The 27,853-nt window shown below is 41.9% G+C and overlaps 1 protein-coding gene across 3 annotated transcripts in view; it reads right to left on the reverse strand.

The window, feature by feature from the left end:
• KIF15 (kinesin family member 15) overlaps positions 1-27,853 on the reverse strand; it is a 288,169-nt gene that overhangs the window by 26,725 nt on the left and 233,591 nt on the right. For all 3 annotated transcript variants that reach the window (XM_033930440.1, XM_033930441.1, XM_033930439.1), the window contains exons 27-31: positions 26,374-26,520; positions 19,228-19,320; positions 18,007-18,171; positions 17,721-17,830; positions 7,868-7,946 (exon numbers count right to left, since the gene is read on the reverse strand). In XM_033930440.1, the coding sequence (XP_033786331.1) occupies positions 7,868-7,946; positions 17,721-17,830; positions 18,007-18,171; positions 19,228-19,320; positions 26,374-26,520 (594 nt within the window). The remainder of the gene's footprint in view (positions 1-7,867; positions 7,947-17,720; positions 17,831-18,006; positions 18,172-19,227; positions 19,321-26,373; positions 26,521-27,853) is intronic.

Genomic DNA, 27,853 nt, shown 5'->3' on the forward strand with positions numbered 1-27,853 from the left:
TTGACATATATTGGTATTGAGGTGATGGGTCTATAGTTAGTGGGGTTATCTTTGTCATCCTTCACAATTGGAGTGATTATGATTTCTCTTAAGTGCTGTGGGAATTGACCTTCAGTGAGAGTAATTTGGATCCATTGCATGAGGCTGGCCTTGAATTTGGGGGTGGCGTTAGTTATCAGACATGAGGGGCAGTGGTTTAGGTCGCATGAGGCTTGACTGTATTTTTTGTAGAGTCGATTCATATCTGTCCAGTTTACTGCAGGGAATTCGGTCCAGATCCTGTCTGCTGCAATGGCTTCTCCTATTGGGGGATTTGTTGTTATCTCGACGAGGTGGGGTCGTGTGTTATTGATTTGTTGTTATCTAAACGAGGTGGGGTCGTGTGTTATTGAAGATAGTCCTGATTGTTGTGATCTTGTTTTTGAAGTGGTCTGCGAGTTGGGTGGCTGTTGGTGGGTGCTTTCCTTGAGCTGCTAGGTAAAGTTTGGCGTCGGTGAGGATTTTTACTAGGTTGAAAAGTTTTTTTGAGTCTATAGACTCCGTGCCTACCAGCTTGGAGTAGTAATCTTTTCTTTTTTCCTTGAGCTTGGTCTTGTATGATAAGACTTCTCCATGCTATTTTGGATTGATGTTGGTTATTTTTTTCCAGTTTCTTTCCATTTGTCTGCAGTGCCTTTTGAGTTGGAGAAGTTCGGCGTCGAACCATTTGTCTGATTGTCTGCAGATTTTGTGTTTTGATTTTATTGGAGCTCATTTAGGATTGTTTCGCTTAATGTTTGCCATTGTGGTATGAATTCTTTGGGGTCTATGGATTCGATTTCGGGATCTGCTTTATCCCAGAATGTGGTTGGTTCGATTTTTGGGCGGGTTTTGATGGGGGATTTGTGGGGTTTGTGTTTGTAATTGCATTGAGCCCAGTTGATATTGAAGGTGTATTTATAATTATCTGACCAGAGGGAGGAGTTCCAGGATCCGTTTGATATGTGTATTTCAGGTGTGTGAGGTTGTTGTGTCATGAATGCTGAAATATCTAGTTGGTGGCCTTTTTCGTGTGTGGGTTGGGGGGTTGAGTATTTGGTAGGATAGTGTTTTGAGGTAGGCGAGTAGGCTTTCAGTTTGAGTGGAGGTATGGTCTTCAAGGTGGAGATTGATGTCTCCTAGTAGCAGGTTGTAGGTTGATGTTAGAGAGTTCTGGAAGATGAAGTCTTCAAGCATATATTTTGTAGCACTCCATTTTCCTGGTGCCATATAGCAGAGAATACAGGTTATGGTGTCTTTGATTGTATCGCCAGATAGTTGGCAGGCTAGTAGATCTAGATCGGGTGTAGTGTGTTTGTCTAGGACTTTTATGTTGAGATTTTTTTTAGCTAGAATTGCTAATCCTCCCCCTCGCTTTTTTTCCCTGCAAACTAGCTCTACTTTATATCCCTTATGGCAGAATTCTGTTATGCAAGGATCTGAGTCAGATGTTAACCAGGTTCCAGCTGTTCTTTAATTATCCAGTCCTTTATTAGGTCTGCCTTTGGGTTTATCGATCTTATGTTCATATATGCACAGGCTATTGAAGTGTAGGTTGTATTGGGATTTGGGGTGCATTTTGGATGGAGGAGGTTTCTTGGTTGTGGATGGGTGTGGGATGTTGTTCTTGGCTTGAGGGGTGGTCTTTTTCCCCAACTGGGGGGATGCTTTTATAAGTGATTGTTGAACAGTCTATCAGATTTCTGGATGGTTGGGGTTTTCTTGAAGGTTGGATGTGTCTGTTGGACTGATAGAATTGGGATGGGGGAGATGTGGTATCCAGATGTTTTCCAATTTGTTAGGAGCGGGAAGAGTAGTAGGAGGGAGAACAGGAGTTTAGTTGTGTAGGATGTCATTTTTGATTGTATATGGGGGTGGTTCTTCTTCAAGATGAATCTGTGTGCAAATGTGGAGGAGGATTGGCAGTGTTGATCCTGAGGTGGGTTTTAGTTTTGAGATTAGGACTTGAAAGGGGAAGAGCATAAGTTGTCTCCTTACCTTTCTGCTCTTCTGGTGGTGTTGCGATTGGGTTTTCTTAAGCGAGTGTCGGAATGACTTCTATTGGGAGCGTTGTGTTGTTCGGCGTCCTGTGTCTCTTCGCGAAGTCGCTTCACAAAGGCGCGTGCGCCTTTGTCGGCGCGCCAAATGACAGCGCGCCGTTGGCTCTGCTGGCTTTAGTGCAGGATCCCCTGCTGGCTCGGGGGAGTGGGCGGAGCGGTGCTCTCAAGCTCCGGTGCTGGGCCCCCGATGCTGGTTTCGGTCAGCTCTGCTGGCTTTAGTGCAGGATCCCCTGCTGGCTCGGGGGAGGGGGCGGAGCGGTTCTCTCACGCTCCGGTGCTGAGCCCCCGATGCTGGTTTCGGATATTATGTACTGCACACTACTTAGATATGTTTATGTACAATAGGAGTGGTATATCAAATTTTGAAATAAATAAAACTACCTCTGCTGAAGGTCATTTTTTTTGCATCCACCACTTTTTTTCCTATAGGAATACAGTGGTACCTTGGATTACGAGCATAATCCGTTCCAGGAGCATGCTCGTAATCCAAAATGCTCGTATATCAAAGCAAGTTTTCCCATAGAAAGTAAGGGAAACTTGCTTTGATATGTTTCCACCCCCCACCTTCCCCCCCCCCCCGCGAACCGGCATTGCTCCCCCCAAAGGCCCCCCTCGCGAACCGGCACCCTCCCCCCTGCGATCCGGCACCCCCCGCCGCCATCGGGCATCCCCCCGCCGTGACCTGAGGTCCCCCCAACCCACCCGAACCCTCTTCTTACTTTTCTGTAGCCTCCGCAGCGGCACCGGCACCAGCATGTCCTGTGCGTGGTACCGGTGCCTGAAGATCTGCTTCCTGTGCTGGGCCTTGAGAGTTCACGTTCGACGTGAACTCTCAGGCCTTGCACAGGAAGCAGATCTTCAGGCACCGGTACCACGCACAGGACATGCTGGTGCCGGTGCCGCTGTGGAGGCTACAGAAAAGTAAGAAGAGGGTTGGGGGGACCTCAGGTCGCGGCGGGGAGGTGCCCGATGGCAGCGGCGGGGGGGGGGGGTGCCAGATCACAGGGGGGGGTGCCGGTTCGCAGGGGGGGGGGGGGCGCTCGCAAATCGAAGCGCGCTCGGTTTCCGAGGCGCCGATTTTGCGAATGTTTTGCTCGTCTTGCAAAACACTCGCAAACCGGTGCACTCGTAAACCGAGGTACCACTGTATTTCCTTTGATTATTTCAAAGTCCATTCCCTTTCATCATCATCCAATGTGGCCTCATTCCAGAGCTTCCTTTCAACTGAAAGATGCCTGCTTACTACGTTGGTCCAAAAGAAATCAAGTTCATGGGACATGATCGCCATAAGTCTATTTTTGTTCTCTGTCTGGTCACTGTTAATTGTTTCAAGTTTTTATTAAAATTTGATGCAATCACTTATCTGGTTTCCTATGCGAGGTTCGATTCAATTAAAACTGGGTACCATACATATTTAAATACAGAAAAACACTGACTTGAACAAGAGGAATGGATGGGATGAAATATAATCTTTGAAGAAAAGGTAACATTTAAGGGGCGAACAATTTAGAAGGGATTGGCTGAGGAGAGATGAAGCATCAGTCAGTAACTAATTATAGACTATAGGTGTCCTTAAATAAAAAAAACACTTCAAGTTGCTTTTACAACGGTCAAGGTTTTTTCCTTCTCTTAAGTGTAGTGGCAAGGCATTCCAAAGTAGGGGCGCAACAACAGAGAAGATGTAGTGACATTGTGTACTTATTATCTTCAACGATGGGACAGACAGCAAGTGTTGGTCGACAGACCAAAGTGAACGGCAAGACTATAAGGGATAAGTAGTTTGTTTACAAATTGTGGCTCTTTTGATGATAGTGTTTTAAAAAGATAACAGTATTATTTTGAATGATATTCTATGAGTGATTGGTAGCCAGTACACTTTGTCTAGCAGTGGTGACACATGGTCAAATTTTTTAGCGTTTGCGATAAGTTTAATGGCTATATTTTGGATTATTTGCAGATGCCTTTTTTCCTTTTGTGTAATTCCCATAAATAAGGAATTACAGTAGTCAAGCTTAGCAATAATTAATTAATGAATCAATCAATATGCTTAATGATTTAGGCTCGAGGAATTTTAGAACAGAGCGAATCAAGCGTAATCTATAAAAACAAGATTTTACCTTGCAACTGATATGATCGTGGTATGAAAGTTTATGATAAATGGTGATTCCAAGGATCTTAATCGATGTGACTGTTTGTAAGGCTATAAGGAGCACCTAAGGTCATCCCCTCTTTTTAGTTTTTGAGATGTTTAGTGCCAACATGTTGTCTTTCAGCCAAATTATAAGCCCTTTTGGTGAACATTTAAAGGTTGCTAAATGATTTTTAATTTAATAAATAAAATGCAAGTACAAACTTTATATTAATTTTCCATCTAAACATGTAATGGAGTTTCTATTGTTTCATTAAGGAATTCAATCTTCAGAATGGCTGCCTCCTCACAGTTCTTGTACTGTGAACATCGGAGTGAACTTCTTGACAATGTCTTTTCATTTACATCACGGCCAAGTGCTTTGGCACTAGCACCAATGACAAATGTGGCACCCCTGTCTGGCAAATTAACATGATCTAATGTTCTGGCAACTTCAGGATATGCAAGGATGTTCACCCTTGGCCATTTTGACAGAGAACTAGAACAAAGGGTTCTGCTGACTTCAAAATCAGATCTGAATTCAACTTCAGAAATATTCTTGGAATCAGATAATTTCACTAGTCAGAGGAAGAGTTAGCTGTTTAGAACCACTGATGATGACATTTTCTGCCTCTACTTTGGTTATAAACTTACTAAATCTTTATTTTCACACTCTTGCTATTCTCCTCCTTGTAAGTACAGTGTCAATGCTGGCCATGCTGCTTGATGAAACATCTTGCCTCTGCATGATTAGAAATGGTCTGTCTTATTCAATTTTCATTGCGACCAGTGCATCATTGGTAACAACATCAAAAAGATGGACAAGACGTTCTTTGAAGGAAATCTAATTTTGCTATAACAGCCCCTACATTATGGAATTCTCTCCCTCAATTTCTTCGGGATGAAATTCATTTACCTAAATTTAAAACTAATCTTAAAACTTTCCTATTCAAGGATGCCTTTAACAATTCCTAATCTTTTATATCCACTTACTTATTCATCCTTGTCCCAATAGATCTCCTTCATTTCTGCGCATATCTCTTATACCATGCACCCTTGTCCTTCATGTCCTATTCCTTCCCTCTATCTCATTTCCTCTAATATTATGTAACTTTTTCCTTCCTTCCCATTTTTCCTCACGGTCATGTTTGTCAGTATATGTCTTTCGTTAATTTTTCTAACACACCAATAACTAGTTCTTACTCTCCTATTTTAAATTTTTTTTAATTGTTAACCGGTCAGATATTTGTTTTATGATCGGGATATCAAAAATCAATAAACTTGAAACTTGAAACTTCTTGATTCACCAGATCACATTTGTTGCATCTGTGCTGGTTCTTTTTTTAGCTTCTCATATTCATCATAAAGCTTCAATATGTGAATCCCTGAGTCTATTTGCTGATGTGGTACTCTTGCATACTGTCAAATTTCCAAGATCTTGAACATGGCCAGATGAGCTGCCTCTTTCAAAGCAGCTTTTTTGTCAGTGTGTAAGTAATCATCAATTGAAGAATATCCCCATTAGCTGGAAGATTTGAACTAGATAGTTCATCAGTGCCCTTCCCTAGCAGCCATACTTCAGCACTGCTTCTAGTCTTTGACATTTTTACCTCTTAGATTTTATCCTAAAATGTGACATCAACTCAGTTTTCAACTGCTTATTTATCACTAAACTAACTTTCTGCTTTACAGCAGTACTAGCACTAAGTTATTATTGAAATAATAATAAAAACGCTGTTGTCAATAACAGCTTCAAAAAATAGTTATTTAGGGCTCCTTTTACAAAGGCGCGCTAGCGCCTTAGCGCATGTTAAATTCCAGAGTGCGCTAGCCACTACCACCTCCTTTTTAGGAGGTGGCAGATTTTCAGCTACCGCACGCTATAGTGCGCGGCAATTTTGTGTGTGCGCTAAAAACCCTAGCACACCTTCATAAAAGGAGTCCTTAGTATCCAACCAATATTAAGGGCTCCTTTTACGAAGGTGCTCTAGGGTTTTTAGCGCACGCACAAAATTACCGCGCACTATAGCGTGCGGTAGCCGAAAATCTACCACCTCCTAAAAAGGAGGCAGTAGTGGCTAACGTGCTCGGGAATTTAATGCGCGCTATTGCGCACGTTAAGGCCCTAGCGCGCCTTTGTAAAAGGATCCCTAAGTTTCTAACCACAATACCATATTGTTATGAATAGCCAGTCACATTATAAGGATACTGTAGGACCATGAGTGACCTCGAAATTTGTCCCAAACTACTACAAATTTTAACCATATCTTATCTACATGATAGAGAACATATTCGGACTTAGAGACATGTTCTGATAAGGTTAAACTTTTACCATAAGTCTTATGGACCACTCTACTGCCTACTGTGAATGTATGTCACTGAGGTAATTAAATATCTCTATCATATATCCCCCCTCTCACTTTTATTTCAAAATATGCATATTTAAATCTTTAAGTCTATCCGTATATGCTTTGTGAAGACCACCACAGACCATTTAAGTAGATGCCCTTTGGACCAACTCCATCCTTTTTATATCTTTTTGAAGTACCATCATTATGGACGTCTTCAGAACTGAGCATATTTGTCTTTCAGAATCTCTGTACTAATGAAAATATTTTGTGTGTTAACACCTCCATATTTCATGTTCATTGTTGAGTTGTTTTTTTTCCAAGATGGCACCTGGCTATGTCATGGGTTGTGGTACCTCCCGCCATCTTTTTTTAGTTTATTTTTGTTCTTTACTGCTTACTTTCAATCAGTTTATTATTATTATGGTTTATTTTGTTTTTAAATTTGATCTGTGGTGATGAAGGCTTTACATAGTATTTCCTTCCTGTTTGACCGTTAATGGCAGAAAACCTCCAACTACCTGCCTGCTGTTGTTGGTAGTCAGCGGATAGCGCCCGTCGCTTTTCTGGTGTGGCTGTTTCACATGCATTGCGATGTGTGGATGTGTTCGCCTGCTTCCCGCTGGTTCCCTGCTGTTGATGTCTGATTTATTTTACGGCGTCACGCAGAGATGGAGTTAGTTTTTTGGCACCTGCCCATGTTGGGGGATCCGATGCTATGGCAGAGACTGACTAATGTTTGGCAGGCAATGGGATGTCGACCTGAAGCGGCCTCCTGCATCATCTTGAGTGAGGATTGAGGTGTGCACTGAAGTGGGGTGAATGCCTGTGGTCTGCGATCCTGCTGTGCCATGTTTTCTGGAGGACTACAGCTGCCTATGCTGGGTCAACTGGTAGCAGATTGAACATTGAGATCTGTGTTGCAGTAAGGGGACACTATAACAGTATCCTGAGGATTGGACTGATACTATGATTTTTAGACTGAACTTTATTTTATTTAATTTCAACTTTATTTTGATTTTTCTGCTAGATTTTGGTTTAATTTTTTGCTATTCTGTATTTTGGTTTATTTTTTACCTTGTTATAACTTTAGTATGTTACTAAATGTTTATTCAGGTGCTTTAGTTAGATTGAGAGTTTGGACAGATAGGGAAGTTCTAAGCGCCTAATATTACTTATTGTAAGCAGCATAGAATTGTGTGATATCTGGGCTATAAATATTTATACAAACCTAAGGATTAGATTAGATTAAATAAATAAATATATTATATTGCAGGTATTTTATAGATCATAATTTTATGCTAAATATGTACCTTAGCTAGTCTTTTTTCAGTAATTTCTTTCTCCATTTCTTTCCTCAAGTCTTGCATAATTGGCTGCTTGTATAACTCACTGCAAATTAAAATAAATGAAACAAAAATCACGTCAACAAATAACAATTTTAAGAAATATAAAATTTCAATATTGCACAATTTTATCAGGAAAAAAAGGGACCAAAAACCACATTAAAGGGGTAATTTTATAATTTCCCCAAGCAAAAAGGTCACTTGTAAGTATTCACGGTGTAGAGGTGCCTAATTCATGAATACATTCAGAGCACACCCATGCAGTTACATCAACGTTGGAGCAGGTATAAATATGTGCATTGGTATTATGTACTATTTCTTCTAGTTCAGGGAGGCTCTTCTTCTTCTTTTTTTAAGGCATCTCTTGCATGGTGTGAATGCTACCTGAGACAATGAAATATCTTAAATAGGATTTTTCAGAAAGGAAGATTATTTGAGGGACATAATTTGCATTTCATAAGGAAAGATTAAGTTCTTACCTCATTAATTTTTTTTTTCTTATAGATATGTACTCTATATTCCTGAACCTGTGGGTAGTCAACCTCTTCTTGTGTAGGGAGCTTCGTTTGCATTCTTTTTTGCTCCTCATCTCTTATCTATGGGCTGTCCTTCAACTTCTCTGTGCATAAAAAAAGCAGTCAGCCCTGAAAACAGAAGAGAGAGGAGTATGGGGACTCTCCCTGAGAAACATGTCTGTTCTGCTTGTATCATGAAACATATCAGCAAACATATGAGTGCGTGGACAAGTCTGATCTTTGTTTGGAGTGTTATTTCCTTGCCTTTGAATACTTTATTGAGAACCTTCATTTAAGCATGACCAAGTGCTATTCAGCAGAGTACTTCTTCCCTGCTAGTTGCTTCTTTGCTTACGAAAGATCCCAGGAGATTGAAATCCTTTACAACTTCTATTTTATCGCCTTCAAGCTCAAAATCTTCATTTTCTGTGTTCATGATCATCATCTTGTTTATGTTCAGTTCTAATCCCATGTTATCTGGTTTCGGCTTTGATCTCTCAGTAGATACAGCATGTCTTTTTTGCTGCTGGTGATGAGTATCATCTGCATAACGCAGGTTGTTTATATTTCAAACACCAACTCTGAAACCAACACTCTCTTCTTCCAAATTCGCTTTTCTGAAGATGGCTTCACTGTAAAAGTTGAACAGGTAAGGTGACAAGATGCATCCTTGACCAATGCCACATTTTATTGGAAACCAGTGTTGCCATATTCTATTCTCATAGTAACATAGTAGATGACGGCAAATAAAGACCCGAATGGTCCATCCAGTCTGCCCAACCTGATTCAATTTAATTTTTTTCTTCTTCTTCTTAGCTATTTCTGGACAAGAATCCAAAGCTCTGCCTGGTACTGTGCTTAGGTTCCAACTACTGACGTCTCCATCAAAGCTCACTCCAGCCTATCTATACCATCCCAGCCATTGAAGCCCTCCCCAGCCCATCCTCAACCAAACGGCCATATACAGACATAGACTGTGCAAGTCTGCCTAGTACTGGCCTTAGTTCTTTAATATTTACTATTATTTTCTGATTCTAGAACCTGTGTTCATCCCATACATTTTTTTAACTCTGTCACTGTTTTCCTCTCCACCATCTCTCTCGGGACTGCATTCCAAGCATCCACCAACCTCTCCGTAAAGTAGAATTTCCTTACATTGCTCTTGAGTCTACCACCCCTCAACCTCACATTATGTCTTCTGGGTTTACCATTTTCCTTTCTCTGGAAAATATTTTGTTCTACATTAATACCTTTCAAGTATTTGAATTACTCCTCTTTAAAGCCCGTTCCTCCTGCCAATCTACCCAACCTCACTTCTGACTCTCTCACCCCAGTCCCAACCCTCTATTGTATCGCCAGATCAACTTGAAACAAGACCAAAATACTAAAGGACATACTTGGGGACTTCAATCCTGGATTACTGTGCATCATAGAAACATGGATCGACAAAGACGATTTATTCACACAAAATGAACTCTGCTCCCATGGTTACCATGGCCTCTTCTCTCTCAGAATTAACCGGAAAGGAGGAGGCCTGGCACTCCTCTACAAATCATTCTTCGACGTTCAGCTCCTCAAAAAAGGTAGCTACACTTCACTAGAATATATGTGAGCTTCAGTCAACGACGAACACCACTCCCACCCATTGGGTATCTTGTTACTATATCGGCCATCAACCCCCTGGAATAAATCCTCTGAACTTGTCCTTGAGACCTTAACAAGCGCCTTCCTAAAATTTCATAGGTTACTGGTCATTGGCGATATTAATCTCCACCTAGATGATAACACCAGCAAGGATGCTACTGAATTCAACAACTTTCTCACTTCTCTAGGTTTTCCCTCTCCTGCGTCCTCTCCAACCCACTAAAAGTGGCATACACTAGACATCATCAGTTTCCTCGAACTTACTGAGCACAAAATCTCTCCCGAAGATGCTCGTTGGGAACATGTCCCTTGGTCCGATCACTTTTTAGCCTCTTTCTGACTCCCCATTTTCATATCTCACCTTGGATCTCCACCCCGTTCTATTACCTTCCGCAAAAAAATTGTGAGCAATCTGTTCTGGACCCAATTTCTCAACCAGCTTCCCTCCTGTTCTAAGCCTGTTGACCCAGAAATCAACTGGCACAACTGGGTAAACCTCTCCGAGACTACCTATTGTGCTCTTGCCCCTTTATCTACAAAATCTATCTCCTACTCCCTTAAGGCCCCTTGGTATCTTCCGTACCACAGAGAATTGAAGCAGAAATGTCGAGCACTGAAGCGTAAATGGAAAAAATCTAAATGCCCTGCAGGCAGACAGTCCTGGAGGGACAATATCAAATTCTACAACACAGTACTAAAAAAAACAAGGAAGAACTTCTATGGTGATAAAATCTCCAGATCCAACAACCAGAGTAGTACATTGTTTAACATCTGGTGCTTTTTAACCTCTAAAAACGAGTACATCATTCCCCCCCCCCCCACCTCCCCATCAGTAGATGACGTAGCAAAATTCTTCAATGAAAAGATCACTACCATAAGAAGCTCCTTCTCACCAGCAGTCTCTTACAATTCTCTGGTTCCCAGCGACTCTAACCCTTTCCCAGCCGACTCTAACCCTATCCCAGCAGACAGATCCTGGACTGTCTTTGAGCACGTATCCGAATCCCAGATATCTAAACTCTGCCTCAAACTGAAATCCTGCAAATGTGCCCACACAGGCCATCTCATCCCTCACCAGATTTACAAACTCTGCTTTACTATTGAGCCTTGACTCCATTACTGAAAAAAGCTGACCTTGACCCTTCCTCACCATCTAACTATTGTCCCATAGCAAATATCCCTCTCCTTACCAAAATGCTAGAGGTCAGCATATCTACCCAACTCTCATCTTTCCTAGAGAGATTCTCCATTCTCTTACCTTACCAATATGGCTTCAGACCCAGCTTCAGCACCGAATCCCTATTGGCCTCATTAATTTCAAAGTGCAACAACTACATTCTCGTAATAAGTTTGCTGTCCTATTATAATTCGATCTTTCTGCAGCTTTTGATGTTGTCCACCACGATATTCTAATTTATCAACTTTCCGAGATAGGCATTGACTCCACAGTTTTAGCGTGGTTCTCGAAATTCTTACGATTCCACTCCTACACTGTTAACACAAATGGCACCATGTCCTTTCCTTGGAAACGGACTTGCGGAGTACCGCAGGGATCACCTCTATCCCCTATTCTCTTCAACATCTATATGTCTTCCCTGAAACTCTTCCATCTACCTTCCCTTGAAACATTCCACACATATGCTGATGAAATCCTTGTCTTTCTCGAGACAGATTTGAACCTTACCAACCTCTCTGAGAACATAATAGCATGGATAATAAAACTCCAATCCTGGTCCCTCACAGTACAAATGAAACTGAACGAGTCCAAAATGAAACTACTTTGGCTCGGCCCAAAATTAGAACAGCTACCCACCCTCATCTCACTGCCTTCTGGCGCCACACTGCAGCTTGAGTTCTCAAGCAAAGTTCTAGGCATCATTATTGACTCTTCTCTTTCCTTCAATGACCATCTCAACTCCTTGGTAAAGTCATGCTTTTTTAGCCTCCACATGCTGAGGAAAGTGAGATCCTGCTTCCACCAACAACATTTTGCCATCCATGTACAATCTATCATCCTCTCCAGACTAGACTACTGTAACTCTATTTAAGTCTAACCAAAAAAAGTCTCCAAAGACTTCAGTGAATTCAAAACACTGCGGCCAAGCTGATCTTCACAATAAACAAATTTGATCATGTTTCCCCACTTCTGTCCAAACTTCACTGGCTTCCAGTAATTCCCAGGGTTCATTTTAAATGCGCCTGCCTAGCTTTTAAGATCCTCCCTCCCCTAATTCCACTATCTTGGAACTCCTTGAGTCCCGATACCACCAGGTCCACCCAAAAATTTAAACTATCCTTCCCCTCGCTAAAAGGTATCCTCTATGCGGGAAGATTAGGGAAATCTCTCTTCTTCAGAATCACAGGGCTTTGGAATAACCTTTCTGCCCCACTACAGAATCTGGGCTCCTTCCAACTATTCCGAAAGCATCTAAAAACTAGGCTATTCACAAAAATGTAAGGCTCTCTTCCCCCTATACTCAACCTCCAACCCCATTATGCTGTTCCTTCCTTATATTAAGCTTTTGTAAACTGTGCCGTGCTCTAAAATTATGGAGAGGATGCGGTATATAAACTTAAGGTTTAGTTTAGTTTATTTCCCCTGTCCCTCCTTTCCTCTAGGGCAGGGGTGTCAAACTCAATCACATAAGGGGCTGAAATCAGAAAAAAAGGCTTAGTGGTGGGCCAAATTTTTAATTAAGATACTTAGGGGTCCTTTTATTAAGGTATGCTAACTGATTTAGTGTGCGCTAAATGTGCACCTTAATAAAAGTACCCCTAAGTGACTAAGGCTTAGTCTTAGTAGAAGTATACTGTTATGTCTTCAACCCCACTCTGTGGTGTAAACAAAATAAATAAAAAAGACTTTTCCTCTCTCTGTTAGGTCCTAGGTCATGCTCACTGTCTAACATCAGATCTGGCAGGATACACATTTCAAATCTGACATATTGTAATCACAAAACAGAAAATAAAATTATTTTTTCTACCTTTTGTTGTTCCCAGACTCTGGTTGTCTTCTGATAACTCGCTTGCCAGGGTCTCCTGTCCATTTGTCATTTTCTTCTTTCTCTGTGCTAACCATCCATTTTCCATATCTGTCCTCCCATTCTGTTTCCCTTTCCCTCCCCTGGAGGTCTGGCATCTTTCCTTTTTTTCATCTCCATCCCCGCAGCTGCAGCGATGGACCCCACCATCCCCAGATCCACCATCTCTCCTTTTCTCAACTACCCTTTCGTGCAGCTTCTCTCCCTCCTTCTCCACCACCCCAGGGTCTACCATCTCTCCCTTTCTCTTCCCAACTACCCTCCTATCCAGTATCTCTATCCCTTCCTCCACACCAATCCTTGTGTCTAACTTATCTCCCTTTCTGTTCCTTCCCTCCCTCAATCCTATTGTCCACCATCTCTCTCCCTGTTTTATTTCTTCCCTACCCCACCCTCCCCTCAGTCTGGCATATGCATGTCTGGATTCCTCTCTCTCCCCCTCTGGGTACTTCTACACCAGGGCCCGCCACTCCGTCCCGAAGGCCTGCATGTTTTCCCCCTTCTTCTTCCCGGTCTCACCTTCAGATTTGGCCCACCGTTCCTACCCTCCCTCCTTCCCAGCTTCCTGGTCTCCTCTTCAAAGCAGCCTGCTGAGGATCACCAGCTGGCTGTAGTGAACCTTGCAGGCTGCCGTCAACCTCGGTAGCACGTTCCCTTTGCTGCTGTCCTGCCCCGCCTCTGACATATGGGATCGCATCAGAGGGAACGTATTACCGAGGTCAACGGCAGCCTGTGAGGTTCACTACAGATGGCCAGCGATCCTCAGCCGGCTGCTTTGAAGAGGAGACCAGGCGAAGGCAGATGTGAGTGAAGAGCAGCAGCTCATGCCAGCAGGCCAGATTAAGTATAAAATTGAAAATGTCTGGCGGGCCAACTTTTAATACACCACGGGCTAGATTTGGCCCGCGGGCCAGAGTTTGACATGTCTGCACTAGGGTATACATATTCTCACTGCAGCTTTTTGGTTTTCATACTTTATCAGCTGAGTTGTGTGTTTGGGTATTCTTATTTGTGATAAGAGTTCTCCAGTTTATCGTGATCTACACAGTCAAAAGCTTTGCTATAGTCAACGAAGCAAAAGCACAGGGGCTTTTGATATTCTTTGCTTTTCTCCAAAATCCATCTAACATTGGCAATAATGTCTTTTGTTCCTCGACCTTTTCTGAAACCAGCCTGAACTTTGGGTAGTTCTTGCTCAATGTATGATTATAGCCTTCATTGTATTATTTTCAGCAATATTTTGCTGGCGTGTGGAATTAATGCAATTGTTTTGCAGTATTTACAGGCCTTGGCGTCCCCTTTTTTGGTATAGGTATGAACAGTGATCTTTTCCAATTGGTTGGCCATGTTTTTTCCTTCCAAATCTGTTGACACAGTCAGGTGAGGGCCATGATAGCACCTTCTGAGCCTTTGATTAATTAAATTGGAATACCATTGATACCAGGTGAATTGTTTTTTTATAAAGTTTTAATTGCTGCTATGACTTTCTTCTAAAATATCTGTCTCTTCTTTAGTGTCAGTTTCCTGTTCAATTTCCCCAATGTTATCCTCATTGCCTTTTTAGTATAAATTTTCTGTACATTCTTTCCATCTCTTTTAATGCTTTCTGGATCATTCAATATCGTTCCATTGGCGTCATTAATTGAGCTGGAATTTCTGACGTTGAGGGTCAGTTTATTAAAATGTAAATAAACTTGGAAGCAATCTCTTAACCTCCTGATAATGCTAATATGGGTTTTCCGATTACATGTTCTGATTCAATTTTCTGATAAATATCCTTTAGATATCATTTTTTGACTTGCTGAACTTGATGTTGAAACACTTGGTTCATTTGTGATACTTTTTCTCTATTACCAGAAAGTTTTGCTTGTCTTCTTTGATCTGCTTCTTTTCTGGTTTCTTCTGAGATCCAAGGTGATTTCTTGGCTCTCTCTTTCTTCTGGAGTGGGTTTTTTAAAAAAAATAAGCTTCCTCACTAATTATGGTTTTGATGCCATTCCTTAACTCTTTGGGCTCTCTTATCTCCTGTATTAAGACAGGCAAATATGTTGTCTAGTTTTACTCAATGGTCTGATAGAATATTTTCAATGTCATACTTTGGGAGGTCTCTAATGATCTTCTTGCAAAGCTTTACTTTGATCTTGCATGTCAAAAGCTTGTAGTCACTTTCACAATCAGCATCTGATTAAAACTTGCAGTCAAAACTGAAGATTTCCATCTCTGTCCTATGCAGATGTAATTGATTTGATTTAGATACATACCATTTAGAGAGGTCCACATGTACTGGTGACATTTGTGGTGTTGGAAATGCATATTCATGATTTACAGTTTGTTTTGCATCTTCAGGTATACTTCCATCTTTTGCACTGAAATTTCCCATAATGATCAGCGTATGATCTATTTCATTTTGAAGTTGTTCGTAGAACTCCTCCTCATCTTCCATGTCTGTCGTTGGAGCATATACTTGGATCAAGGTGACCTTGATCGATTTTCCCTGTAGACAGATTGACATGACTCTATCACTGATAACACTGTATTTTAATACTGTCTTTGAAAGCTTATTGTTGAAGATGAATGCCATGCCATTTTGAAAATGGCCCTGTTCTGCCCATTTGAGTTCAATGACCCCTAAAAAAAATCAATTTTGTTTTCCTTGATTCATGCTTCTTATATTCCATGTTCCTATGCTGAGGATATCTTTACAGCTTCTAATCTCCCTTTTCTATCCAGAAACATCAGCATCAGGATGTCCTGGTGGCTTTGATTCATCAGTTTCACAAACACTGAGTATACTCTGGGTGATGACCAGCTCTTTCCCAGTAGCACAGTGAATGCCTTCTGACCTAGGGGACCATCTTCTAGCACTATACGTCAATTCTTTATGTCTCATCATCAAGTTTTCTTGGCAGAATACAGAATATTGCTGGGTCTTTCTTCTGCGCAGTATAAATTCAATATTGTCGCCATTGTCGCATCAAAAGCAATCCTCCACCTCCAACACTGCCCATCTGCTGCTGCCCAGATGGGTGGTACATCGTTAGTATGGCATCTCCACTGAAACCTGTCCACCTTGGGAGACCCTATTGCTAGTGAAACTACCGACGGCATAGTTTTCAGCTTCTCAGATACACGCAAGTCCTAGTGGCATGACAAACCCAAGTACCATGACTGGAGCATTACTTTCTAAGTTTGTTTTATAATGTCCAGTGTTGGTATTATAATGTCCAGTGTTGTAAAGTATAACTTGGCCCATGTGCCTAAGACCCCGCCCTCAGGAGGGGCCTAAGACTACTGGGCCAATTCTGGTTGGCCCAGACGCCTCAGGCGGGGTTTGAGCCGCCAGAGCCAATCAGGCCCTAAGGCCCGCCATTCGAAGGATGGCTGGCCTGCTAGACGGACGGGCTTGGGACCCGTCCGTTCGGCCAACTTGTAAAGGTATGGGGAGGCGGATTGGGGTGGTGGGGTTGGCGGGGGGGTATCTTGCGGGTCGGCGATCAGGGGTTCAGGGGGGGCAATCGTGGAAGGGGAGTGCGTTGAGGGCAGGAGGGCCTGGGATCCCTCCTGCCCATATCTTAGTGGGGGTTGGGGGTAACCTGGCCAGGAAGGCTTGGGCTCCCTCCTGGCCCGCTCGTAATTGGTGTGGGGGGGGGGAGAAATTCATCACGGCAGGAGAGATTGGCTATCTCCCCTGCCACGATGCGATCATCCCTCTACCCGAACTCCCACAAACCGCGGCAGGAGAGATTGGGCATCTCTACTGCCGCGGGTCGCAGCAGTTTGGGTTGAGGGGTGATCGCATCGCGGCAGGGGAGATAGCCAATCTCTCCTGCCGCGATGGTTGCAGTGGGTTTGGGTGGGTAGGTTGCCGGGCCACTGAACTGATCTCGCCAGCCGCCATCAGCTCAGCGGGCCTTTTTTCGGCACTTATATCTGTTTGACTTGGTGTAAGTCAAAACGTATAAGTGCCGACTAGGCAACCTGTCAAAAGGTTTGGTTATACCTTCTGTACGCCTAGGTGTAGTTCGGCCCACCTCCCACCCTTTCCTCTCCTCTAAAAATGACTCTTTTAGCTCTATGCGTTTAGAGGCAGGGGAAAGGCCTAAGCTGGTTTCAGATATGCCTAAAATCAGCTTTGGTTTGGACGATCAGGCTTTTTGATCGTCCAAGTACCCATTTAGACCAATTTTTAGACTTTTTAAAAATTTTTATTATGAGCCCCTTAGTGTATATTGTAAAATGGTATTATTTGGTTATATTATACAGATATAGCACTGATTTTCCGGCACCCCTGGTTCCAAACTTTTGCCAGATTAACAGTTTTGCCGAACCAAAGGTGGTCATCTCCTCTCCTCCTTTCCACCTCCCCCTCACCCCATACCTCTTTAAATCTTTGCCGGCGGCGAGCAGCATCTGCAACCCTCTGCTCGAGATGGCCTTGTCGGACCAGGAAGTCACATCAGAGGGAGAGCTGAGGCCAGCTCAAGCATCAGGTTGCAGATACACGGACCATTTGCTGGCGGAAAATCAGTGTTGTACCTGTATGATATTGTGAAACACCTGTACAGAATCCTTACACAATTTCGCTTCTATGATCTTTTTGGTCCTCGAGTACCAGTTTACCTCTGTTTTCTTTCTTGCCTAGCATCTGTCAACTGAATCTGTAAATCTTGGTACTCTGCCAGTAAATTCTGCATTTCCAGTCGCATGTTTTCTTTTTCACATAACTGCCCCTGAAATCCAATGTTTAAGATAAGTAAGTTTTCAGTTTAACACTCAAAGAATTTTTCTTTACACTGGCAAATAATAAGATAAATATTCCAAGATTTCTGGAGCAAGTATAACCATCAGGCTTCTCTAATTAAAATCTTTTGAAATATCAGCAATTGCTGGGTAGTGATGGTCATACCTTTAGTTTCAGTATTTCTTCATTTTTTGCAGTTCTTTCATCAGTTAGCTCTGATACCAGAAGTTCCAAGGTATTAATGGAAGCTTGCTGGCTCTCCAGCTCTCTGTCATGGGATTCAAAAATTTTAGCTAAACTTTTTTCAAAACCTGGTGGTGTTCTTGGACTCTGTAAAAGTGACATTTTATAGTTAGCTTAATTTGACAGCACAATACAGGCATAACTGTAAAACTTTTCTCACTGGGACAAAGGCCAAAGGTATATTTTTATCCATGGATGTTTCACCAAATTTCAAACATACATGCATACTTTTATCTTGAAACTTGGTAGGGACAAAGGGCTAGACTCATTAAAGTCAGCGATCAATGCTAAACCTGTTTTCACAGGATTAGTGACGATCGCAGTTAACCAACCCGATTCACTAAATGGCCTTCCGCATGTTTTTCCCCTCAATCGCCCATTTTCCATTCCAGCCATGCAAATTAGTAAAACCCCATGCAAAATAGCCAAGTGATTGATTCACTTACATTGCTTGGCAATTTAGCATCGGGTTTTACCAATCCTAAAACTGTGATGCACGGGGAAGGGCCTAAGGCCCTGATTGTCTCAGTCACCTAAGGAAGTCCCTGAATGAGGCCTAAGGAAGTCCCTGATTGAGGGGAGTCTGAAGGCACAAAACAAAAACTCTGATTAAAATAAATAAATAAATAAAAACATTAATGGGATGATGGAAAAACAATTTAAAAAATATTTAAAAAATCTGTGAAAAAACTAATGAGAAGGTACTGAAAAGACAAGTTTTATGTGCTTGGAGAATGTCCAAGCACAGCAGCTTCTCAACTCCACAAAAAAAAAATGAGAACTGATGGTCACGCGAGTCGACGTTGGGCGGGAAGGCACTTGCACATGTGCGGTACAGGCAGCCTTAAGATTTTTAAAATGACAGTGCACTTTTGCACTGTCCAAGCCGGGCTCCGTGGATAATGTCACCTAATTGCGATAATATACTGCTTGCTTGTCCTAGGATAATAGAATTTTTGTGGCACAGCAAATGTGAACTATGTATGACAGAGTGAACAAGTCTTCTCGTCACAATAAAAGCAATTCCTCTGTCCCCACCAAGGAAGTAAACAAAAAACAAGTTTCAAGTTACTTCACTGTGCATATCAATAATCTGATATAACAAGTTTGATTTTTTTGTATGGTTTGTTCAGTTAGAGATACCTGTGGAAGAATTGCTACAGTAGAATTCATTATTAAACCAGCTTGTCTCATTTTCTCTTCATACTCGTTCATCTTCTCACTCTCTTCTTTCCTCTGGTTCAGTAATAAAACAAAATGATTAAAAGCATACATGCATAATATAGACATGATAGATCTAATCATATTACAAATTTCAATGCTTTGAAAGTGCTGTAAAATGGGAGGAAGCTGCTCTTCCTGTTTGTACCCCACAGGAGAGTGTTTGGGAAACCATGCTAGAGAGGCTCCATGTTGCTTTGGACCCCTCTTTGGGCATTGTCTGATGTCATCTTTCACCATGGGACCACCTTTAAAGACAGGAAGCGCCTGTGTTGTGCCCTAAGGGGCATGTCACAAGGGGCACGTTAGGCCCCTTAAGAGGCAGAGGGAGCTGGAATCAGTTGGGGAGAACTAAGAATTTTTATCTATTACTCTTCTCCCAAGTATTTTTTCTTTTAATTGCAATGATTGTTAAATGAAAAGTGAAGATAAAAAGTACAAGTACCTCTAAGTCAATGGGCCCTATAGACAAGAATGTACAGATAAAGTTACCTCTTATAGTTTTAGGTGATCTATCTGTGTTCAGTGCCTCTTTGAGTGAGGGTTGAAGATCCACTCCTTCCCCTCCTTTTACTCTGACTGGTCCCATAGGGGCATCTTCCCAAGATGGTGTTGTCCCTAAGGACAAGATACCTACTGATGTTTATACATTGAAGCCACAGGCTGTAATTTCCCAACACTGTGGTTTGTCCTAGCCAAACTAAAACTATTTATCAACCTCAGGATATTACCTTGAAAGACATCTGACAAGTTGTGGTTAGGAGTGAGGAGTGTATAAAGACCACTATTCCACAACTCTTTAGTTTTTCTCAGCAGATGGTTGATAAATTTAATGTGGAGGATTCTAAAATTGATTCTATGTTTACTAGATTGTCAGAAATGTCTTCCTCTGTGGTTAATTGCAAATCTGCTTCTACAGCTTTTATTAAAGACAATTTATTGATCCATAGGCAAATGGAATTTCTAGAAAATCATATCCATTCAAGAACATTACATATTTTGAATTTTCCTATATGTCTTCTTTCTCCTGAGATATTGTTGTGCAGATATTTAAAGGAGATATTAATGTTAGATAAAGTGAAAGAATTGAATATTTCAGAATGTCAATATGGTTTTGTTCCTCAAACTAGGTCTGCTGAGGTGGCGACAAAGGAGGGTGGCAATTCATAGAATCAATTGATTTGTCTAACTTCTTGGAAAACTCCCAGGATATTTCTACTAGGTCGACCCTCCAGGTTACCTTCTCAACTGAACAGGAAAAAAAAATATTCTGAAGATGTATTTTTTAAAAAAAAGATACTCAGTATTGTGGCCATCCAGCTGGATTTTTCCAGATGTGGCTAGGTCCACACAGCTGTCTCGAAAAGAATTCCTGAAATTGAAAGACAGGGTAACAGCATTAGGAGTTTTCTTCCTTCAGTTTCCCTGTAAATGTGAGACATGCACACTGCCCCTCAGCCGGAAAGACTCACGTGTGTAGTCAGAGTCACCCAATCCAAGACCCTTAGAGAGAGGCCTCTGTCTAGAGTCACCGGATTCAACCACCACAGCATGCTGCTGCCGTCCAAGGAAGTGGCACACTCAGAGAATCTCGCTGGGGATTCCGAGACAATAGGGACTGCTGAAGAGGTTGAAACCTCGATCTGGCCCATGGAATCACATCTTGTTCCTGTTCATTTTTTGTCCTTGAATCGTTTTTTTTCCCCTTGATCTGTTTTACATTAAATTATACTTTTATTGGTATATTGTTATAGCATTTTTGTACACCGCCAAGAAGTCTCGAGTAGATGGTATAGTAAATTTTAAATAAACTTGAAACTTGGATGCCACCATGAGACCCAGGACCTGCAGATACTGCCAGGCCGTAGAAGCCGGAATCACTAACATGACCTGAATGGAACTCCGTATCTTGATCTTCCTGGGTTCCGGGAGAAGAACCTGGTTCTTGGCCATGTGAAACCGGACTCCCAGGTACTCCAATTCCTGTGTTGGCTCGAGGTGGCTCTTCTTCAGGTAGATCACCCAGCCAAGACGCTCCAGCAGTTGCACCACTTGATGAACTGCCCTGCGTCCCTCCGTCAGTGAGAGGACTCTGATCAGCCAGTTGTCCAGGTACGATGGACTAAGACACCCTGCAAGCGAAGGTGCGCAGCCACTACCCCATGACCTTGGTGAAGGTTTTGGGTGTGGAGGCCAGCCCGAAAGGCAGAGCTGCAAACTGAAGTGCCGTCCCAGCATGTGGAACCGCAGAAACCTCCTGTGTTCCTGAAAAATGGGTATGTGGAAGTATGCTTCTGTGAGATCTAGGGAAGCCAAGAATTCCTCTGAGGCTACTGCCACAACAACCAAGCGCACCATTTCCACCTGGAAATGTGGAACTCGCAGGAATGCATTCACTGCCTTTAGATCCAGAATAGGTCTCCAATCCGGTGGGGAAGGTGACTTGGTTCAGAATTCAAGGTGGATCTTGTGAATCTTGGCATAGAAGAACTCTGCCATTGTCTGTGGGGGAAGTGAGTAGGGAATAGGAAGTGGGGGTACTTTGAGAACAAAATTGACTGTGGCAAAGAGATGGCGAGGGTTGGCACTAAGAATAAGTTAAATGGTTGTCTTATTCTTGTTTGGTAAGCGAAAGAGTAGAATGGAAGGACATCAGCATGAATTTGAAGTGTATGAAGTTAGCATGTATGCGGGATTTAAGCCGAAAATGTTCAGCAGCTTGGGCACAGGTAACGGATGTTGGGGGTCAGCTAGTGCTGGGGTTTGGCCCATCTTACAGGATGTGAAATGGGAGGGGAAAGGGTATCAATAGCAGAATAGAGAATGGAGTTATAGGAGAGGAGAGCTTCATCAACAGACTTGTGTGACATAGTAGTTGAAAGAAGGGATGAGACAGTGGTGGACAGCATGTCAGAGTCAGTAGCCTGAAGGTTCCTAAATGTATGGGTAGTGATCAGTCAGGATTGGGGAGAGGGTGATGAGTTATGAAGGTGTTGGCCACATCCATAGTGGCGTCAAGCACCATAAAGTACCTACGATTCTGGCGCTTATTATTTAGGCCAAACTCAAATTAGATGGAACACCGGATTACTTGAAAACAAAGAAATTGTGGAGATGAAGGCTTTATTAAAAGAAACAAATAATCCACATAAAAATGTCTATGGCCTGAATCTCTAAAAACATATGGACCCAATATGGTCTGTGTTTTGACGCTATAGTTTTCTTCGGGGGTCTCTATTTGGTCCTAAATGCAGGCACGTGGATTAATTAATGAATGTAAAACCTGTGCTGTGGAGATACATTCACTTGAGTTTTTTTCCCAAAGTGGGTTCTCTGAGGAAGCCGGTCTAGTGAAACATGTGAGAACCCACGAGTCTTTTATGAAATCTTGGCAGTTAAGTGTATGAAACAGTACATACATTGAATATTGATGTATTAAATTTTGCACAATAGTAAGATTATGAACAAATTAAGTGCTATGATTAAACGAGAGGTGCATTTAGGGATGTGACCCTGCTTGTGATCTTTTTACCAAAAAGGTTCTGAGCACTTATGGTTATACTGTGAATATTCCCGCTGAATATTCCCAGTTAGTGGCTAAAAGTTAACTGGCTTTACTTGCGTCCTTATTGGAGCGGGTCTTTGTGATCCTGGATTCCGGGGCACCCCTACCGAGTACCTGGTGAACTGCGGCGGTCACGGTAATTCCAAAACCTGGCAAACCACTCACCAGTTGTGATTCATGCTGCCCCATTTCTTTACTTAGTGCTGATTATAAGATCTTTACAAAGGTGCTTGCCACTAGATTGCAATTGGTTATCCCTAAGTTAGTCCATGCTGATCAGGCTGGGTTCATTAACAATAGAGAAACGTTTGATATCATCAAGGCAACCTTGCATTTATTATGGTATGCCCAGCGTGAAGGATCCCCCATGGTGCTTTTGTCCCTTGACATGGACAAAGCGTTTGATCGGGTTAATTGGGCCTTTTTATTTCAGGTCATGTCACAAATGGGTTTTACAAATAGGTTTCTACATGGGGTTAAAGCTTTATATATTTCCCCTTTGGTGCGGTTGAAAGTGAATGGGAATTATCTGGCTCCTTGGGAACTGCATCGAGGTACTCGGCAGGGTTGTGCACTTTCCCCTTTATTATTCGTTCTTTCCATAGAGCCTTTGGCCTGTGTGATTGGTTCACATGGGGGTATCATTGGGATTACTATGGGCTCCCGTGAATCCAAATTATTGCTTTATGTGGATGATGTCCTCTTGTTCTTACAGCAGCCGGAGTTCTCCCTGTGGGAAGTTTCCCTTTGTTTACAAGCGTTTGGCTGTGTTTTGGGCTTCACAGTGAATTTGGTTAAATCTGAGATTTTGAATGTCAATGTTCCCCCGGAGACCTCGAGGGTGCTTTGGCGTGATTTCCCTTATCATTGGGTTTCTTCTTCCCTCAAATATTTAGGGGTTTGGCAGCCTCCTCCCAGCTCTATGTGGTTAATTTTCCGGAGCTTTTAAGTAATCTCTATAAAAAGCTGGAGGACTGGGAGGGACTTACTCTGAGCTGAACTGGTCGGATAGTGGCGGTGAAAATGATGCTTCTCCCGTGTTTGCTGTATCTGTTCATGGCTCTTCCTATTCCGTTGCCGGATTCTTTTTTTCGCCACCTTAACAGAAAGGTGTTTGCCTTCATTTGGAATAAAAAGCTGCCATGGGTACGTCGGGTTATTCTGTGTCAGCCCAAACTTTTGGGCAAGATGGGAGTGCCTAACTTTTTGGGTTATTATCAGGCCGCTCGATTGCAGGAAATTGCTGCTTTTTAGAAAATCGCAAACACTGTTTTCATTCCCCTCAGTTAAGGGATGTAAATACAAGACATTTCAGGAACAACTGCTATATTTTCAGGCAGCCTCATGGACTAGGGATTTAACTCAAATATTTACATTTCCAATATCATACCAACAATTCTGTTGTGCCTTAAAAACATATCTTTTTAGAGAATCTTTTGGAAGTTAGAATCTAGATCTTTATTCATTTGTATTACTAATTTTTGTGAACTGCATAGAACTTAATGGTATTTGCGGTATACAAGTGAGTTTTATGTTATGTTATGTAACGCTCTCGTGCTCTTCTTGGGGTTCTGTCTATAAATTCTTGTTTCAGTACAGCCACAGTAAGTAGTTATCTTACCGTTTTGCCAAACTTCATTCTATCTGGCTTCAACAATACATTTTAGGTCCTCAGCGGGCCACCACACACTCATCCATTAAATTGTACTACATTTGCTAAAAAATGCTATTAAAACTGTAGTTCCTATGACGTTAGTTCCTGACGTCACTGTTGGGGCTACGTATAAATCAGCTGACTTAGAGCGTGACCGCCATTTCGTTTCTGACGCAATGGTGGAGAGAACTGTATGAATGGTGAGAGCTAAAAAATTTTTTTTAACGTTGTAAGGGTTTAAATGAAGTATGTTATAAATATATATGCTGGGTTAAGATATTTATGAACACTTGGGTGTATTTTATATCTAGTTAGGGAGAGGGAGCCTTGATAAAGCCCTTGGAATTTTACGGACGAAACATGTTGGCGATTGCTGTTCCCTCCCGACTAGCGTCGAACACACAAAGCTAAGTATTCTTAGCATATATTTAAAATTATATTTAAAATAATAAGTCTTAAAAATATTTATTGGTCCGATGAGGAAGGGGAGCATAAAGCCAGACACAATGAAACAACTTGAGTGTGTGGTGGCCCGCTGAGGACCTAAAATGTATTGTTGAAGCCAGATAGAATGAAGTTTGGCAAAACGGTAAGATAACTACTTACTGTGGCTGTACTGATATATGGTTATATTCTTCATTCAAACTTACGTTAATACTGCCAAGGGGTTTCATTATAAATTCTTGTTTGCCATTTTGGTTTCTTATGCTTTCATTGAAAACGGATATAAACTATTACCATTGGTATTATACCCCAGTTAAACTAAGTCAGATCTATCACTCGGGATCTGCGCTTTGTTGGCGAGGTTATGGGCTCCGAGGTGACACTTGTCATGTGTGGTGGTGGTGTCCTGCCGTGAAACGCTATTGGCAAGCAGTGGGCCAGCTATTGGTTACCATTGTGAGGTAACATTGTCCCTTACTGATGGCCTGCTGTTTATTAAATGCCCCGATTCCAGGCTTTTCCAAATTGGAGCATAATTTTGCTCTGCATTTGTTTACGGCAGCACGCCTTGAAATTGCTGCCTGTTGGAAACATAAATGGGTCCAGACATCCGCAGTGTGTGGGCTCGCCTGGACTCCCTACATCTTATGTCTAAATTGATGGCTATTCGTTGTCACACTATGCCCCTCTATCATAAGGTATGGGATTCTTACTTGACCTGGAGGGAAACTGCTTGAATATTACCTGTTTTAGATCCCTGTTGGGCGTTGTTTGCTTGTGTGTGTGTGTGTGTGGGGGGGGGCATGTCCTCTTTTGCTTTCTTGTCCTTGGGTTTGCTTTGCCTGAGAGCCTAGGTTTGTTTGCTGATGTTTACTGTGGTGGGGGGGAGGGCAGCTCATGGTGGGGGATGATGGGTAGAGGGGATTCACAACCTATATTTATGTGAAGTTACTTGGTAATTAGCTGTATTGTATGCTGTTTTGTGGTTCTGTTTTTTCTTTTTGGGTTGCTTTTTGTAAAAATTTCATAAACATTAAAAAAAAAAAAAAAAAGTTAACTGGCGATATTGCGCGATAACTGCTAATTTTCAGCACTGACTGGCCAAGTTTAGTGGCCTAAATCAGGCTAAGCATGTAAAAGTCCTATCTTTGGCCACTATAAATTTAAATGGCCAGCGCTGAATATTGACTTAGCTGGTTAAGTTTAAGTCTGCCAACAATAAACTGGATATTCAATGCTAGTCACCAGAAACCACCCAGTATTGAATATCTGCAGTTACCACCAACTGCGGGAGCCAGTCGGCCTGCCTCCCGCATTCTTAATATCAGCCGGTGGGTTCTGAACCACTTCTATAGATGCTTGTTTTTTGCATTTCTTAGAACAGTTGGCAATTGCTGTGTGTTACCTGATTTTTTAGTTCCTGGAGCAAAACATCTTTCTTTTGCAAATCCTCTTGCAGATTCCGCAGCAATGCTGCCTGCATATTCGAGGCTTCTGTCAACTTATCCAATTGCTCAGTGGCATGAGCCAGGTCATCACATAGAAGCTCTGTCTGTGTATGCATAATTGAGCACACTAATTACAATTAGAAAGGAAAACTAAAACATAACATGAAATGGGCTCACTTGTACAAATGGGCCCATTTAATAGGCAATGCTAGAATACAAAAGCAGATGGCATTAGATTGCATTTAGATGTCAGAACTGTGGATAAAGTAAACAAAAATAAAAAATACTACTTGGGAATGTAGTCAGTGTAATACATTTTAATATATCCCATTAAAAGAGACAAAACAGTTTTTAGCAAATCTTAACAATATACATTTTAACTATAGTCATTCAATAGGCTTTTTGTTTTAAAAAAACAATCTAATTTGAATAACAAATACATAAAACACTGCCTGTATGAAAAAGGGAAAATGCAAAATTATAATATATAATATTCCTCTTCCGCCAATCGGGCCATTAAAAACTGCCTCCTCAATATACTTCTCCTAGTACTCTTCGCTATGACCAGTCTGGTCTCTAGAATAAGCTCTGTTATTGTCTACTGTAACCTTTTTGTTGTCATGACTAGTCTGTTTTCAAATGATTGTGAATGTCTACTTGTAACCCATTCTGAGCTTCTTGGAGAACTGGATAGGAATTGAAATAAATAAATATATAATACTTTTCCTTTTTCCTAGATTTTAATTGATTGTTAAGAGCAGAGCTTCCCAAATTGGGTTGGGATCTTTATGAGATCACAAAATCTGAATTTTGGGATCATGAGCTGAGTGAAATTTCCATAGGTGCATCATTATTTTGTACATCAGGGAGTGGGGGGAAGGAGCACACAGTTTTATTTGACCATGATTTTGTAGTCATGCTGGATAGCGTCCAACTAAGCTCCTATGAATTTCAAGGCCTGAAACGGTTGAAGATGAGATTCTGGGTAGTTCATGGCAAACCCAAGAAGCTTGAGGAGTCAAACAGCTGAGTTGATCACAAGCTAGGCTGCTTGTGATGATGACACCTTGATCAACCAGTTGTCCAAGTAAGGGAAGAAGTGGAACCCCCATTTGCAAAGGGTTGTTGCACTTTGCGAATACTTAAGGAGTAGAGGACAGTCCAAATGGTAAGACCCTGCATTGGAAATGTTGCGATTCTATAGGAACGTGAAGTACTTCCTGTGAGCAGGTAGGATAAAAATGTGAGTTTATGCTTTTTTGAAATCTGGAGAGCAAAGTAAATCTCCTTTCCCCCAGCAGGGGAAGGTTTCCCAGAGAGACCATGCAAAATTTTTCCTTCATGAGGTATTTGCTCAGACCACAGAGGTCGAGAATAGGTATCTTGGCTCGATCCCATACTGCCATTGTTGACTCGCATGCCAACTTATAGCTTTCT

This window comes from Geotrypetes seraphini, chromosome 2 (assembly GCF_902459505.1).
Source record: "Geotrypetes seraphini chromosome 2, aGeoSer1.1, whole genome shotgun sequence".
NCBI lineage: Eukaryota > Metazoa > Chordata > Amphibia > Gymnophiona > Dermophiidae > Geotrypetes > Geotrypetes seraphini.